This window comes from Oppia nitens, unplaced genomic scaffold, assembly GCF_028296485.1.
Source record: "Oppia nitens isolate AA-2021 unplaced genomic scaffold, nextdenovo-longstitch-racon4-pilon3 scaffold5_pilon_pilon_pilon, whole genome shotgun sequence".
NCBI lineage: Eukaryota > Metazoa > Arthropoda > Arachnida > Sarcoptiformes > Oppiidae > Oppia > Oppia nitens.
The window spans coordinates 6,280,109-6,296,992 of NW_026533243.1; the positions used below are offsets into that span (position 1 = coordinate 6,280,109).

A 16,884-nucleotide genomic window follows, 5' to 3' on the forward strand; every position below is an offset into this window, starting at 1 on the left:
ATGACACGTCTATGAAAAGCCTAATAATGTAAGCTTAGGTCAACTGATCTCTCCCGGAGCTCATCCATGACTGTCACCTCATAATCAATGTATAAGTTTGTGAAAAAAGTCTGTGATATGATATCCATTTGAAGCGATGACTGAATTCAATATTTATGAGATAATTGGCAAAAGTGTTTGCTTTCTAATAGCAGTCTATTATTGTTATAAACTATTGAAAGGTATTTACACCTCATTTCTGGCCAATACTTTGGGTTTGGGTGTCGTCTGGAAGCCGGACCACAACACTTGGGCTGTCATTACTGGAGGTTTGATCCATAAAAATGCCATATCTTATAATGAATTTACAATTAAAAGTTGACATATATTATTAAAACAGCCACCGATGGCATTGGTCTGGAGTACGCCAATAGATTGGCACAAATGGGTTATTGTCTTCTTATAATTAGCAGAAATGAAGACAAACTACAAAAAGTTAAATCACAACTATTGATGACTAACTTGAAATGCAAACAAATTAAGATACTGGCCGTTGACTTCACCAAAGATAATATTTATCAACAAATTAGCCGAGAGTTGGATTCATTGCAAGTGATAGATGTGTTGGTTAATAATGTCGGGATGAGCTCTAAGACTGGCGAATACTTTTCGAAAATAGAGAATATTAAAGAATTTATTCAATCGATAATCAATTGTAATGTCGTATCGATGACTAAAATGATTTCAATGGTTTTGCCACAAATGGTTGGTCGCGGCCGCGGAATAATCATTAATTTATCGTCTCTTTCTGCTACAAATCCAGTACCACTTTTGGCTATATATTCGGCGTCTAAAGTCTATTGTGATTATCTATCGAGAAGTCTTCACTATGAATACAAAGACAAAGGTATTATAATTCAAAGTGTTTTACCGGGATTTGTGTCGACCAATATGTCAGCAATGAGACCATCTTTTTCATGTCCGACGGCCGTTGCGTATGTGAATGAAGCCATGAAGACAGTTGGCGTCGAGAGTCGCACGTATGGACACTACGCGCACAAACTATTGGGTTTTCTTCAGGATAGTATCAGTACAATATTGGGACCAAATTATAACTCGTATTTCGCATTCAAACATCTATTAAAATTAAGATCTCGTTATTACCACAAACACGGACTAAAAGACCAGTAATTGGTTACTATTTTATTAAAAAAGTTTTAATTAATGTTATATTCATTGTACTTAATATACAATAAAATGTCATCACTTTTATTATAACTCTATTGGCCTCTAATTTTAATATAATAGTTAAGAAATATATTTATAAAATTGATGATTTATATTTTTACATAAACTCATTATAAAATAAATCAATTGTTAAAACTTTGAATTGAATTAAGATTTTCATAAACTTTATTTATTATAGAAAAAAGATTAAATTATATAGAAAACTGATATTTTAAAATTGCAAATGATTTTAATTACTTTTATATGAAATTGTTTAATATAATCAAAAACTTATGTATTTAAATAGCAAATACCATTTTGTCTATTAGTTTAATTCAATAGTTATAAACAATGTATTTATTACATGATATAAACTTAATTGATATGAATTTTGCGCAAAATTTTTATAATAAATTATGCTTATATTGATTACATTGTTTGATTGGCTCATCATTTTAATTAAATGACAATAACAATAGTTTCATTAATAATACATATTCTACTATAAATTTATATAATACTAAAACAAAATTAATATAAATTACTATAATTATATTAATGACATAAATTTAAATATAGAGTAAATGTTAGTTATTATATTATTTAGGAAAAATATACTGTACATCATAGGAAATTAATAGGAAAATATTGCAAAAAATTGATATTAAACATAAAATTTTCATAAATATGACAATTAAATAACAATTTTCATCGATAATGTATTTTTAAAAAAAAAGTTTCAAAAAATAATATATTTTTTTTAATGAAGTATCAAATTATTAGCAGAAATATTCAAAAATAAAGTTTTGTAATACACGTAAAGTTTACATACGATTTGATAAATACAGCTCTTATTGGTGTTTGATTTGAATGACAGTATTGTTATGTAAACACTATATTATAGTCTAAATTGTATTTAAGTTATAATAAAGTCTTTAGCCATCAATTGATTGTCAAATGTTGTGATCATTATCTCAACGGATTAGACCATGAATTTAGATGACATTACCTTAACTGAAGAGCACAACAATGCTATTATAACTCTGATCAACAAAATTGTGGCCAAATCTCCACTTTTGTTGCAATTGAATAGCGATTCAGTTGTCTTCTTGCGTTTGGTTGCCATTACATCACTGATTGAGACAACTCTTTGCAATCAATCTGCGATTGTCTTAAAGAGAAATACAACTAATAGTAAAACCATTCATTCAATTAAGACATGGCTGAAGGAGTACTACAATCAAGAATTGATAACACGTTTGTGTCGACCCCAAGACATGACAGTCAAGGCTGAGGAAGAATTACCATCCGATACGGGAACTGATGACCAAACAAATGCTAAAATAAATGGAGATATTGTTGATGACTATAGTGATGAAGACGTTGATCGCGACACCGGAGTCATAGCTCTGTTAATCTTATTTATCGCCCATAAGTTGCGTCAAAGTCTTCCGCGTATTAATGCTTACTTTACTCCCGAATGGCAGACATTATCTCATTTCGAGACATCACTGAATAAAGTCATTAATTTTGACAAATTGTTACAATTAGTACAAAACGAGTTGTGTATTAAAAGACGACAATTAGAGATAACCAAAAGTAAACTCTTGTCATTGCAATCAACAATTAAATCGCGAACTTTGGATCAAAACAATCAATCAAATCGGTCTAATCTTTTTGCAGAATATGAGGACAACAATGACAATAATATTTCAATTGAAATGAGTGATGACGACAATAAAAGTGTTAAATCCAATGTTTTTGTTGACCATTCATCAGATGATGATTTCGAGCCGAAAGAAAAATTACAAAAGTTAACAAAACCTCAAAAAACTAACAAAAATCCCCGAAAAGGTAAATACAAAAAAGTCAGTCGTGGAAGAGGTCGACCACCAAAGCTAACAACTGCTCCGAAGACAATTTCAGAGGAGCCGAAAACCGTGAGAAGATCTCGTGGTCGACCTATAAAACCGAAAATCGATGATCTATTTGAATATGAATATGAATCCGATAAACTGAAGACTTCATCTGACGGTACATTTGAGTGTCAAACATGTGGTAAAATGTTTGCTAAAGAGTATCGTTTAGTCCGCCATTCATTTACACACAGCGAACACAAACAGTTTTTGTGCGATTTTCCCGATTGCGGCGAAAGTTTTGATCTTAAATGGAAACTAAGTGATCACAAACATCAACATAAAGGCCAAATTCCCGATACGGACAGTGCCGCCAATTACGGCTCTTTGTTTCAATGCGAATGGGCTGATTGTAGCAAAGAATTTACCACAAAAAGAGAACTCACACAACATGAACATGAAGTGCACGCCAACCGAGTCCAGTCTAAGTACTCTTGTGATTGGCCACAATGTCGAGAGATTTTTGATAACAAAGTCGAGTGGAGAAAACACGTGCGAACTCATGGAAAGATTGTGTCGACTGAATGTGGATTTCCTGGTTGTCATCAAAGCTTTTTTAAGTTAGAGTCACTCGAAAGTCATCGAAAAATACACGAAACTTTCACTTTAAATGATTTGTCACAAACGTAACGTTCAATTGATTAGTTTATCATTTTCTTTATTTGGCAATTACTTCTATTTTTGTAATTTTACATAAATTAATGTAATGATTACTCATTTATTTTATTTTTGAATATTCTGTAGACATACAATTTTATTAAAATTTTTTATCGATTATTACAATTGATAATACTAAATAATTGACATACAGTATATTGTATTTAGTTTAAATAGCAATATTATATATTATTTATTAATAATTTTAAATCATCATGCTTAAGCTATAAAATTTGTTAAATTTAAAAGCCTATTTGATAATATTTTTTGTGTAAATAAATATAAAATTGTGAAATTATTATGAATTTATTTAAAGCCACATACAGACACATGAGATATTTGAAAATGTGTTAATATTTGAAAAATCCAATGTATTATTAGTAAGTCGACTATTGGGTCTATTTATCATATTTTCTAAATCCAATACATCATTGAAACTGATTGGCCTTTCAGTAGCAACTGTTCGGTTGAAATCATTGACTGTATTACTCTGTCTATCAAATGATTGATTAGTGATATTGTTGTTAATATTGTCATTAAGATTAGATAATTGTTGAATTGTAATATTTGGTGTCCGATTGGGAACAACTAGATTTTGTGTCTGATGTGTAGCTGTGCTTAGCCGACAAAATCCGGGCACACAATCCAAACAGAGATAGTCTGGACATCGTTTTGATTGAATTCCTCTCATTATAAGACTACCAAATGTTTTACTTCTCATCGGATAATTGGCTCGGACTTCACTATTTCTTTCAAATATCCTTAACATCTGATCCACTATATGTATGTAATGGTCATAATTATGTTAATAATATTAATAATATAATTAAATTATATTTTAAAATATATTTACCAATTGATATTGTAGCCAACGATGATGATATAAAGTTAATTAAAATTAAACAAATGAAAGATTTTTGTGAAACCATTTTAGTTAAACTCAATTTTTATGTCTATAATTAATATTGTGATTATATTTTAAGGTATAAAAGTAATTTTATATTAATAATATATAAAATAATTGACATAATAAATGTTTCAAAGGGATAATTTGAATAAACTTAATTTATATTATTTAGATTAACTGTAGTTTAAAATATTTATTAGTTTATTAATATTATTAGTTTAAACAGGAAATAGAGTATTATAAGAATAGTCTATAAAACAATATTTTTATAGTACTAAATAGTACTGTATTTAAATTCAAGATTAAATAGTTTTAATCTTATAATACAATCCAATAATTTTAGAATTAATATTTTATAAGTAATATCAATTTAATACATAAATAGTTTGTTTTGTGCAATTTGAAAAAGTTTCAATTATTTTATATCAATTAGTTTTATTAATTTTAATTATTTTACTAATTTAATTAAATTTTTGTATTAATTAATTTTCTTATAGAATCTTTTCATAATTGTTAGTTTTTAACAACAATACTAATATAAAATAATATAATTTATTGTGACAATGAATTTGTCGGACAATATTGTTATTTATTTGTTATGATGTAATAAATGTTAAATTTCCGATAAAAATTGTGCAAAACGTCTGTATAATTAACATTAATTGAGGACATAGATGAATGTCTTTTACAATTTTCCGCTTGTAATTGTATTTCCGTTTGTTTTTATCAAAAATTAAAACAATTTATATATTAAATATTAATCCAAATGATCCTATTTTAATTTAAAAATAAAATAAACTTATTTACTGTTTATCTATTAAAATGTAAATAAAATATAATAAAAACAAATGTATTGTAAAAATAGAGTTTTGTTTTATTCAATTTTGTTAACAATTATTTATATAATTAATCCAATATGTTGTCAATTAAATGGCAAATGTGGTTACCCGGGAAAGCCATACCGGGCCAAACTGGAACCGGACAACAAATTACAATACGATGAGGGAGAAGAAGTTAGCTACCAGTGCACTGACTTTGTGGCACCCATTAGAACCAGAAAGTGTGAAAGAGGCCGTTGGACTGGGGAAGTGCCCCGATGTGGTAATACTAGATTTTAGTTATTTAAATATAATATCATTCAGTATGTGATCATAATGTGGTTATCGTTAAATTTTTAGGTGATTTTATAACTAATATACTTATGAAAGATTCAAAACTAGAGGATATAACAGATCCCGACAGACCAGTGCTAAAGTTTGAGTACTTGGATATGGTTATCAACAACAGATCCTGGAAATATCCAAATGTTTTTACATCAAATCGATTCAAAAAAGCCAGACTTCGGGTAAATGATACGAAAAAATATAAATGGAGTTTTAGGTTTACGGGTCCAGAGATGAAACTGTTTGTACGAATTAACTTCAATTTTATTAACTATACTCTTCTACCTCAACATCTTAAGGATAGTTTTATATTCAATGTAACGATGTTTGTAAGTCATGATAGACAATGTCAGCTCACAAATCAAAACGGAGATAAATGGAGAGAAAATGGACTTAAAATCGAAAGTGACTTTATTTGTGACACCATATCTGAAGAGGCGTACAAACGGGATATTGAAAATCCCGGCGATTATATGGTTATGAAAACACAGTCATCACTGGATATACCGCATGAGTTAATTGCAGTGTTTTTGGGTAAGTCTTACGGCAGTGAAGAGGAACCACTTTGTGGGGAACCGGAGATATTTATCAGTCAATACTCAAGATTTAATGTTCAGTTCAGAGATTATACAATTGGTTGTAGAAATGATAAATATTTATATGTTTCCGTTTCTAATGCAAATCTACCGGAGACTGCAATCCATAGTCTTAAATGCATAAATGATATGAAATGGAGCGGTAGTTATCCGGAATGCATTCCTCGTAAGCCATGTTCTCTGAACAACACATATATAGGTAGTGAATCTAATGACACTATTATCACATCACTGGATGGCCTGTATTTTTTCAATGACACCCAATATTATGCCATTGAAAATACTGATATCAATTTCGGCTGCAAATATCCCAGTTCTGATGTATTGGTTGGTAAAGAAAAACGAATTTGTCTTAAGACTGGACAATGGAGTGGAAGTGATATCTATTGCTACGGTATTATAATTTATATGATATTAAATAATATATTGTAATATATTTATTATTAAGTTTAGATCCCAACAAATCATCGAAATTTTCAGGTTTTTATATAATTATATAATATAAATATTATTGACTCGTATAATCAAATGCTAACTTTAACATTAGTTTTTATTATAAAGTCTTTATTAAAAAATAATTATAAATTAAATATTTTATTAAGAGTTTGCAATCTGTTTATAAGAGTCAATCATTTTAGAAATTCATTCTATGATTTAATTTACTGAATGTAATTAAATATAAAATTTTAAAATTATATAATAGTTTGGATACTAATCACAATATTATTCGTTGCACTTATACTAATCATATGTTTGACGGGAGTATTGTTTTACATCTATTCAAAGAAACTGAAGAGTCGAATCACTCGACAGATCGCGAATCAGACCCGAACTGATAGTGAAAGGTATGACCCGTACGATGACATCGAGTTTCCGCCGAAACAATTGTATGATACATATGATGTGGTCGGTGAAGGTGGAGATGGAGAGGTTAGATATGCTGATCCTTATTATGACCCAAATAACGATTATGTGGTAATGCCTTCAAATGTTCAAATTCAGTCAAGTAATGATTACTGGAGACTACCTGTTTCAGAGCCGACATATCTTGAAATGACTAATTCATCGGTTAAGTCATCTCCGTGTACAACAAAAACTCATAAAAACAGTGATCAACAGATATACACATATGAACTATAATTAAATATTTAATAACAAATTATACATATTATGCTTATTTTATTCTAATATAATTATCAAATGTTATTTTAATAATATTTTCTTATACTGTATTAAATTTCAGTTCAAATTTTTATTTTAATAAATTTCTACAGAATTTACTTTATATGTTATAATAAAATTTGTTTAAAATGTAAATCTAATAATGTAATTAATAATTAAATAGTAAAGAAATTTTTTATGTCTCATTTTATTGTGAATGATAGTCAAATGTTATTAATTAATTAGTAGCAATAAATTTATTACATTATTTAGTTAATCTATTAATTTCAAATGAAAATGAAGTTAACATATTTTATGTTTCTATTWAGTTATATAAATATTATTGCTATAAATTTATAATAAAAGCGAGCAAACTAAATATTAGTTAAAAGTTTCAATTTTAATTATAAGTTATAAAAAAAATCTTAATGATAATGATAAAGCAAATTGCAATGACAAAAATTAAGATTCTATACATTTATTATCATATATATTTATAACAATATAAAACAATATTATTAATTATTTTATAATGTAATAAAATTTATTATAGAGAATATTATATCAAAAAAAAATTGATAAAATATAAAAGTTCATAATACAATATTATACTACTTTTTGGCACATATTTATAAACATTTTAAATAAACATTATATTGATATATACAATACAGTATGTACTATATATAGTATACTAAATAAAGTAAAAAAAAACTAATATTATTTAGTAACACTGTAGAGTATTGAATGAAATTATTTAAATACTGTATAATTAATTGATTTAAAAATAAATACTACAGTAAATACAATAAACTAAAGCATTGTTTAATTTATAATTAAACTCATTTTAGATAATGAAAACTTCCAAAAGTCGAAAATAGTACAGTAATAACAGTCTATGATAATTATTTATTTTTATTAATTTAATATAATTGAAATTTTGATGATTTATAATACAAAAATAAATTTTGTTATTTTAATTACTGTAACTGCAAATTAATATTATAATATTATATAGTATATAAAAATGATAATTTAAAAATCATTATAATTTATTTAATATTCATTGAAACATGAAAAAAATCACTTTTCCAAATCATATTTTTATTTCAAATGACTGTAAAATTAATTTTTTTAAATTAGTAAAAATCTTGTTAATTATTAATTATTTATCGTAAAATAGTTATTTATGTTATACATAATTTAAATATTAAGTTATATAAATTATGCTTTTATCAATAGTTAATATCAACAAAAAAAATAACTAGAAGTAATAGCTATTTTTATGATTTTAGTTAGTGTGTATGTAAATTAAGTTAATTTAAAATATGCAATTATATGAACTTATTTGATATATTGAATATTTTAAATTTAAACTTTTTAAGCAATTAAAAACTAATTCACAATATAAATATTAATTTCTATATCACTAAATAATAATAATTATTATTATTATATCGCGTACAAAAGGAAAACTTTTAAAATAGAAAGTTTCTAAAAATGTTTCTATTTATTTTTTTTATTTCTATATACGGTACTGTATATACAATAGATATGTATACAATGTAGTATATAATACTGTATTATAATATATATTTCTATTAGTCTTTAATATACTATAATTATTCATAATAATTAGATATCATTAATAATTAGTAAACATTATTATTACGGTAGTATTATTGCATTATTTAATTAGTTTTTGTTACATATTTAAAAAGTTTGTTTTATTAAAAAATTTTTTGTATTATTGTTTCATTAAGTATTTGATAATATTTTTAATAACATTAAGTTAAATCAGACATCAGAATATAGCTAACTGTTGGTTCAATTAGTAAATAGACGTGACTTTTATGATTATTTTTTAAGAGTTTAAATCTATTGACTCTGCGATGTACTGGTCATCTGTCATAAGGTCTTTACCAATCCTTTCACACCGAACTCTTGTCTTTGTCTACACCAGTCCTTTGATGGAAAAGCGCTACCAATAATGTATGTCTCAGTAGTGACACCTCAATCGGGAAGTCATTGTATCAGAAATTGTTTTATTTCTTTAATTTATAATACAATACAGTATATATTGGGATCCAATTTACATTAATAATATCGGTATACGAATAATTAAATATTATACAAGTTATATAAATTATGTTTATTCTATAATATAAATATATTAATATATGAATAACCAATAATAATAATAATATTATAATAACAATAAAGTTGATATATTTACTAGAAATTTTCTCAGGAAATTTATTAGAAATCTCTAATTGTTCATTTTTAATTGTATTACTAAAAATGCTTATAATGTTTATAATGATAAACATCTATTTTATTGTACTTAAATGAATTTTTTAAATAAAACATAGAAATAGTATGTGCTATAAATGTTTCATAATTGTTAAAATTGTTTCTTTTACTATATTAATAAAGTGTATAAATTACTACATATTAATTTTGTAACCATTTTATTAATTAAAAGCAAATTTGTTTATTTACTCATAAAAATTTATAATGTATCAATTATTTTAAAATAAGATTTATTTAAAAAAATTATTTTATAATAATTTGAAATAATTTTTATTAAATATTAAATACAATGACAAACAATGGGAATATACCGGCAAATAGTAATACCAATAATAAGAGTGATAAGTCCGGGACAGGACTTATTGGATTTGTTTACAACATTTTTCTTTTGCTATCAATAATTGATTCAATTGTCCATTTAGTCAAAGAAGTGGATTACATCAACAATGATTCAAAAGAAAGATTCAAAACTCACTTTACTATAGCTTTAATGGTTATCCGGATGGTTGTTATCACACAGTTCCTGATGTTGCAGTTAATATCATTAAAATATTTAATAAATTTTATTTCAACATTGATATCATCTTTAATATCATCGATATGTTTGTTAATAATTATGATACTGTCGTGTCTGAGCATTGATTTCAATGACAGCAGTGTTAGTCTAATTTGTCACTTAATTACCAGTTTTTTTGGATTATCCGTCAGTTATGGGTTATTAAGCAATAAATATGAAACCAAACAATCAATTTATAGCAAAATATTACGTATAATTTCCGAAAATATTTTGGCCATTTCTACATTAATCAGTGTTATCATAGCAGTGGTTATCGGTATTTTATTGAGAGATAATAATCCCGATTGGAATAACCGGTCGATTAAATACATTGGATTTATTGGTGAACTATTTCTTCGTGTACTTAAAGGTTTAGTTTTACCCCTGATTTTTACGAGTTTGGTCTATGCTATGAGTGATATCGACACTAAACTATTTGGAAAGATTGGCATCAGATGTGTTGCATATTATATAACATCAACTATATTAGCCATCATTTTAGGTATAATACTTGTGGTCACTATAAAACCCGGCTCTAGAGTCGATATGGATCTTAATGACAAACCTAATGACAAATCTAATAAAGTCAAACTGACAACTATGGATACAATACTGGATCTAATTAGGTATTCATTAAATAAATATATAATCAAAAATTTTAATTTATTTTAAAATTTGACAGAAATTTATTTCCCGATAACATAGTGGAGGCGTGCTTTAGATCTTTTAGCACTAACCTCACTCCACCTAATGGTACTGATGGTAGTGATATTGCTATCGAGGAATGGGATGTCGGTTCAAAAAAGACAGATAATATGAATATTCTGGGAGTCGTTGTGTTTGCAGTTGTTTTGGGTGTAATTATTGGTCATATGAAAGAAGAGGGCAAAGTATTGGCTGATTTTTTCAAATCATTCAATAATGCAATGATGACTCTGACAGTTGTTGTTATTAAAATAACACCACTGGCCGTCATTTTTTTGGTTTTACCACAAATTCTTAATGTTAAAGATTTATCACAACTGTTAGGCAGTGTTGGGTGGTATACATTAACAGTGATGGTTGGACTCGCTATTCACAGTATTTTTGTATTACCGGCAACTTATTTAATATTAGTTCGTAAAAATCCATATAAAATTATAACCCAAATGTTGGCCGCTCTTATGACAGCTTTTGGTACGGGATCTTCAACCGCAACAATGCCTGTATTTATATATGTTTTGTCTAAACAGTTAATGAAACTCTAATTAACTTTTTTTTATTTAAGGTTACATTTCAATGTTTAGAAGAAAATCTTAAGTATGATAAACGTGTCGTTAGATTCTGTATACCAGTCGGTGCAACCATTAATATGGACGGAACGGCACTCTATGAAGCCGTGGCCGCTATTTTTATAGCACAATATAGAGGACTTGAGTTGGATTTCGTTCAAATTATAGTTATAGCTGTAACGGCTACCGCTGCTAGTATTGGTGCCGCCGGTATACCTCAGGTTTGAAATTATTAGTATAAGAGTACCAATTCATGTATTAATTTTATCAATACATTAACAAAATAATACCAACAATCAATTTTATTAAATGCCTAATAATAGGCCGGATTGGTAACAATGGTTATTGTGCTCAACGCTGTAGGCCTTCCAGAGACGGTATATATTAAAATAAAATGATATTTACTGTAATTTTGTCACTATTTTTTTGCTATTGGGGTTTAAAAATAAATAAATAGGATGCGGCACTCATTTATGTAATCGATTGGTTAATAGACAGGTTTCGTACGGTTATCAATGTTTTAGGCGATGCTTATGGGGCAAGCATTGTCTATCACTTAAGTCAAAAGGACATTGATGATTTTGATGCTATTGATGCATCAAATTAGATATCAAATGATTTCATTTAAATGATTTTTTCTAATATATATTTATATATAAATCATTTTCAAATCAAATTATCGATAATAAAAATGTAATTAAAGTTTAAATGCAAAATATGTTAACTTTATTGTATGATTAAAAAATAATAATAAAATCTTTGACTTCGATTAATACATTTTCATGATATTTAAAATTTTATAATTACGGCAATTGTTAGTCTTTATAAAGAAGTTTGAACCACATCTTTAGGGCTGAAGAATATTCTTCTGGTAAGTGTATGTGAAACACATGAAACTTGTTTCTTATCGTTAAACCGATTGTCCGCACATCTGGAGGCGCACTTATAAGCAATCCTTTGGTTTATTATTGTCAACATTGACAGTAAGTCACACATTGGATGATATCGTTTGATAATATCAGTCAAATGACTGACAAACCAACTGCCATCCAATTGGTTTCTCCACGAATAAAATCTTTATATTAAATATAGATAATAATTATTAATCTATAAATGTCTGACACATCGGACATTCAAATTACCCGGACATTGAAGAGTAAGCAATTAGGAAATCGGCATAAACTGGTATTTTAACTGTTTTGTTGAAACATCCGCTGTCACAGACATCTCTACCAACTGTCGGCACTCTGATGGACACACCGTTGTCATACTCAATGCCTCGACAAGCCTTTAGTACAATTAAAACAATTATTTAGTTTAATTTAATTCATAGCTTTTATAATATTTAATAATATACTTGAATTATAAATATTTTCGGTTTTCCAGCTAATGATAGACAGTTATCTCCGGTGAAGAAACTAAGAATAGTGTCCAATGAATACATCTGATCGTAAGCCCAAAGTAAGTCATTGTATCCGTGAGTTAATATACAACAAATAAAACAGTCGTTATCCGAATGATCTTCTTTGGCCACTAAGTTCATCAATCATTTGATTGGCAATAATTGTATTAATAATATCAATCTTATGACCAAATATATAGTCAAACACTTAATACCTGAAGATATGTATTGAAAGATTTGTTCGCTATTGAGATCAGTCTTCATTTTAACATCAAAACCAATCGATGAAAAACATTGAAACAAAGAGTTTGCATCAGCAGTACTGCCTTTTCGTTGCGGACATCGATTGTCAACAAAGAATTCGTGGTTTAAAATAAGACATTTACCAAAGTTCTTGTGCGTCGTGTCGTAATCAAGTGAATCTTCGTGTATATTCAATACTGCAAATTCTGATCCCTGTTCTGGTTGTCGGTTACCGAAACTACTCAAACAAATAAATATATCAATAAAAGCGCAAAACCGAGAACTGATATACCAAATGAAATCATCACTTACTTGAACCAAGTATTAGCGTCTTTCTCATCATTGTTGACCACTTCTTGTGAGTCACTAGAGTTGGCCTCTTGTTCTTTGGCTGTCATTGTCATCAAAAAATAGTAATTGTCATTCAAATTAACATTAAAATAATATAAATTACTTACAATCCATTAAATTAATTATCAAAATCAAGACATGAAATGTGAAATCACATGAAATAATACTTTTGAGTCAATGGTATGTCTATTGAAGTCTTCAATCAAATGTATCCAACATTTCATCATTCGTTTAGCAAACGCTATGCAAACAGTTGTGATGTCTTGTGATTGACTACTCGTACTGTAAAACAACTGTCCCTTTAAGTCAATATATTTGCAACCAATTGAATGCCTGAGAATAAAGTCTATGATTTCATTGAAAAAACGATACAAACCTCTGATAAGACTTTAGAAAAAGTGGAAAATCAAGACTTTTTTCTCCACTAGTCTTGTATTATAGCGAACTCACTATTAGATGGCATTTATTGCTAATATTGTATTACCTAATAATAAATTCCCTCCATTTTTCAACATATTTTTAAATATGCTCTTAAGTTGAGACTCTCAACACTATTCAAATAAAAATAAATCACAATTAAAATAATGTTTGAAATTAATTTATTTATCAATTTTTATAAAGTGTTTAAAAAAACAATTGTCTATATTACAGACTATATATTATTAATATATTATAATTTGTATTTAATTAATATTATCCTTATTTTAACTCATTTGTAAAAAGTTATAGAATATAATAATCATTTATACTTTTATTTAAAAAATAATGAAAAATATTTTTTGTTTTGTTTTTAATTAGTTTAATAAAATATGTTTAATAAAAAAATGTTGAATAAATATTGCTAAGAAAAATAATGTAATACAATTTTTTAGTTAAATTAAATAATTATTAAGTTAAATTAATTAAACAATCAGATAAATTTATTTATTTAGTTAGTTATTTTATTTGAAAATTTGTATATTAGCAATTTGAAACAAACTATAAAACTAATAATATTGTAAAACTTTATAGATTTTTGGGGTACATTTTTAGTTTGGTTTAAATTTGCGTAAACTTAACATTTATAATACTGTATTTATTATACAATACAGGTTACAATATTATTACATACATGAGTCAAATGTAAATATATATTTTTAGACATACGATAATATACTATAATGTCTAATACTGATTATATTAATACTAGTTTATGAATTATGATGATATATTGATTGCCATTTTCTTATATTGTAACTTATTATTAGATATTTTTTCAACTCTAAACTTTTTACAACTTTTACTGAAAATTAGGAAAATGTAATTTTATACAAATAAAGTTTAAACGTGTGTTTATTATCTCAATTAAAATATTTGATTATTTCAATTTTATATTAACATCACTATTATTATAATATTATCAAATTATATCAATTATCGTATTATTGTCTTAACATAAAATTATCGACGCTTTATATAATTTTGATATATTGTTTGGTAAATGATAAATTCATATAAACAATAATAAACAATTTCTACAATAATTATAAGATAAATATTATAATATAACTATTTGAAAACATTATAACAATTAACTAATGTATAAACATTTATATTAAATTTTTATGTAAACTGCATTTGTAAAAATAATTAATATGCCATTTTTACCATACAATTTATTATTGCAAATATTTAAAGTACATTGAGCATTTACTATATAAATAAAAGTGTGAATTCATTAATACAAGTATTATAACTTATAATGATATTATTATAATATACTAAAGGTATATATGTACATAATTTTGTATATACTTACCTAAATGATTTTAAATGCTTATTATAGCTTATTTTATTTAACTTTATACAGTATTTAAAAAAGCTTGATATATCTTAAAATGTTTGTTTAAAATAATTAAATTCATAGATAATAATATTGAATTAGACATAAATCATTATAATTCATAGCGACATCAAATTGAGTCAAAAAGTTTTTATAATAAAGTAAGAGTTTATTTTGTATTAATAAATTATTACTAATAATGTACTTATAAAGTATATATATTAATAAAATGAAAATTTAATCATTTTACTAAATTTTTATTAAAAATTACTAAAGTTGATAATAATTTTAATTAAATAAAATCTATAGAAATAGTTTTTTTGTGGTAAAAACTTACAGATAGTTGAAAATCAAATGATTCACATCATATGACCCATTGGTGAACAACTGACACATTAAGTTAAACATGCCTTTGAAATTGTCTTCAAGCGAACCATCGTTGGCCACAAATCAGATGAAAGATAAGTCTAAGGATAATAAAGCGCAGATCAATGTCTCGAAGAGCATATCAGTGGTCAAAGTTTTTGGTGACAACAATAAGTACATCGATGACTGTATATTCTGTTTAGAGGCCATTGAAGCAAATGAAACAATTATACAATTAATTTGTGGTCACTATTATCACCACAAATGTATGACTCAATGGTTAAGCAAAAGTTTTTCGTGTCCTAACTGTAGACGAGTGGTGGCCGACAACCCGTACTATAAACAGTCTGAGGTCACTGATCTCGAAGCGGAAATGGATGAACTTTTGGCTAATATTAGAGCCACAACTCTTGAAGACATTGATATCAATACAATTCAAGAAAATGCAGAAAATGATGGCACACTTTGGTCAGATGAAGCCATTGACTTCATTAGGCGTTACGACCAACAGATAAGACAATTCATTGAAGCCGATGATGAAGACAATGACGACTGGTTTGAACAAGAGGTCGAAGATTAACACTATTTATACTTAAATAACATATATTTATAGACTAATGTCATATCACTGTTTGGTTTAATATTGAATAATTGTCATCAATATTCAGTTTATTAATATTGAACTAATTTTATTTTAAAAATTTTATAATTGATTCCACTTTTTTGTTTTTTTTGACTTCAATTTCATTATAACTATTTATACATTTTACAGCTATATAAATGATTACTGTAATAATTCATTGTTTATTGAATTTAAATTATTTTTTATTTTGACAATAAATTGCTTAAAATAAAATAAAATGTTTTTTGATTTTTATTATGTAATTTGTCTTTTTAAATGATTAGTATTGCAAGTTTCACAATACTATGTGAAATAATAATTTTAAAATTTAT

General features: G+C 26.3%; 5 protein-coding genes across 5 annotated transcripts; 4 read left to right on the forward strand and 1 right to left on the reverse strand.

Moving 5' to 3' along the window:
• Positions 1 to 6: 6 nt before the first annotated feature.
• Positions 7 to 1,263, forward strand: LOC128961877 (very-long-chain 3-oxoacyl-CoA reductase-like). Its single transcript, XM_054308185.1, has 2 exons — positions 7 to 308; positions 380 to 1,263. Exons 1-2 carry the CDS (start codon positions 137 to 139, stop codon positions 1,168 to 1,170), a joined length of 963 nt encoding a protein of 320 aa, XP_054164160.1. The 5' UTR covers positions 7 to 136; the 3' UTR covers positions 1,171 to 1,263.
• Positions 1,264 to 2,065: 802 nt separating this feature from the next.
• On the forward strand, positions 2,066 to 3,786 carry LOC128961868 (zinc finger and SCAN domain-containing protein 26-like). The gene has a single exon (XM_054308174.1). The coding sequence runs from the start codon at positions 2,196 to 2,198 to the stop codon at positions 3,750 to 3,752; it is 1,557 nt and encodes a 518-aa protein (XP_054164149.1). The 5' UTR covers positions 2,066 to 2,195; the 3' UTR covers positions 3,753 to 3,786.
• A 698-nt stretch (positions 3,787 to 4,484) lies between these two features.
• LOC128961651 (uncharacterized) lies at positions 4,485 to 7,585 on the forward strand. The gene is made up of 5 exons (XM_054307908.1): positions 4,485 to 4,562; positions 5,643 to 5,787; positions 5,865 to 6,839; positions 6,899 to 6,925; positions 7,149 to 7,585. Exons 1-5 carry the CDS (start codon positions 4,485 to 4,487, stop codon positions 7,583 to 7,585), a joined length of 1,662 nt encoding a protein of 553 aa, XP_054163883.1.
• Positions 7,586 to 10,529: 2,944 nt separating this feature from the next.
• On the forward strand, positions 10,530 to 12,353 carry LOC128961652 (excitatory amino acid transporter 3-like). The gene is made up of 5 exons (XM_054307909.1): positions 10,530 to 11,101; positions 11,158 to 11,680; positions 11,743 to 11,967; positions 12,070 to 12,123; positions 12,204 to 12,353. The coding sequence occupies exons 1-5, from the start codon at positions 10,536 to 10,538 to the stop codon at positions 12,351 to 12,353; spliced, it is 1,518 nt and encodes a 505-aa protein (XP_054163884.1). The 5' UTR covers positions 10,530 to 10,535.
• Positions 12,354 to 12,509: 156 nt separating this feature from the next.
• On the reverse strand, positions 12,510 to 14,103 carry LOC128961878 (caspase-3-like). Its single transcript, XM_054308186.1, has 6 exons — positions 13,850 to 14,103; positions 13,704 to 13,782; positions 13,364 to 13,629; positions 13,104 to 13,279; positions 12,889 to 13,034; positions 12,510 to 12,821 (listed from the first exon to the last, which is right to left on the reverse strand). Exons 1-6 carry the CDS (start codon positions 13,854 to 13,856, stop codon positions 12,569 to 12,571), a joined length of 927 nt encoding a protein of 308 aa, XP_054164161.1. The 5' UTR covers positions 13,857 to 14,103; the 3' UTR covers positions 12,510 to 12,568.
• Between the last annotated feature and the right edge of the window lie 2,781 nt (positions 14,104 to 16,884).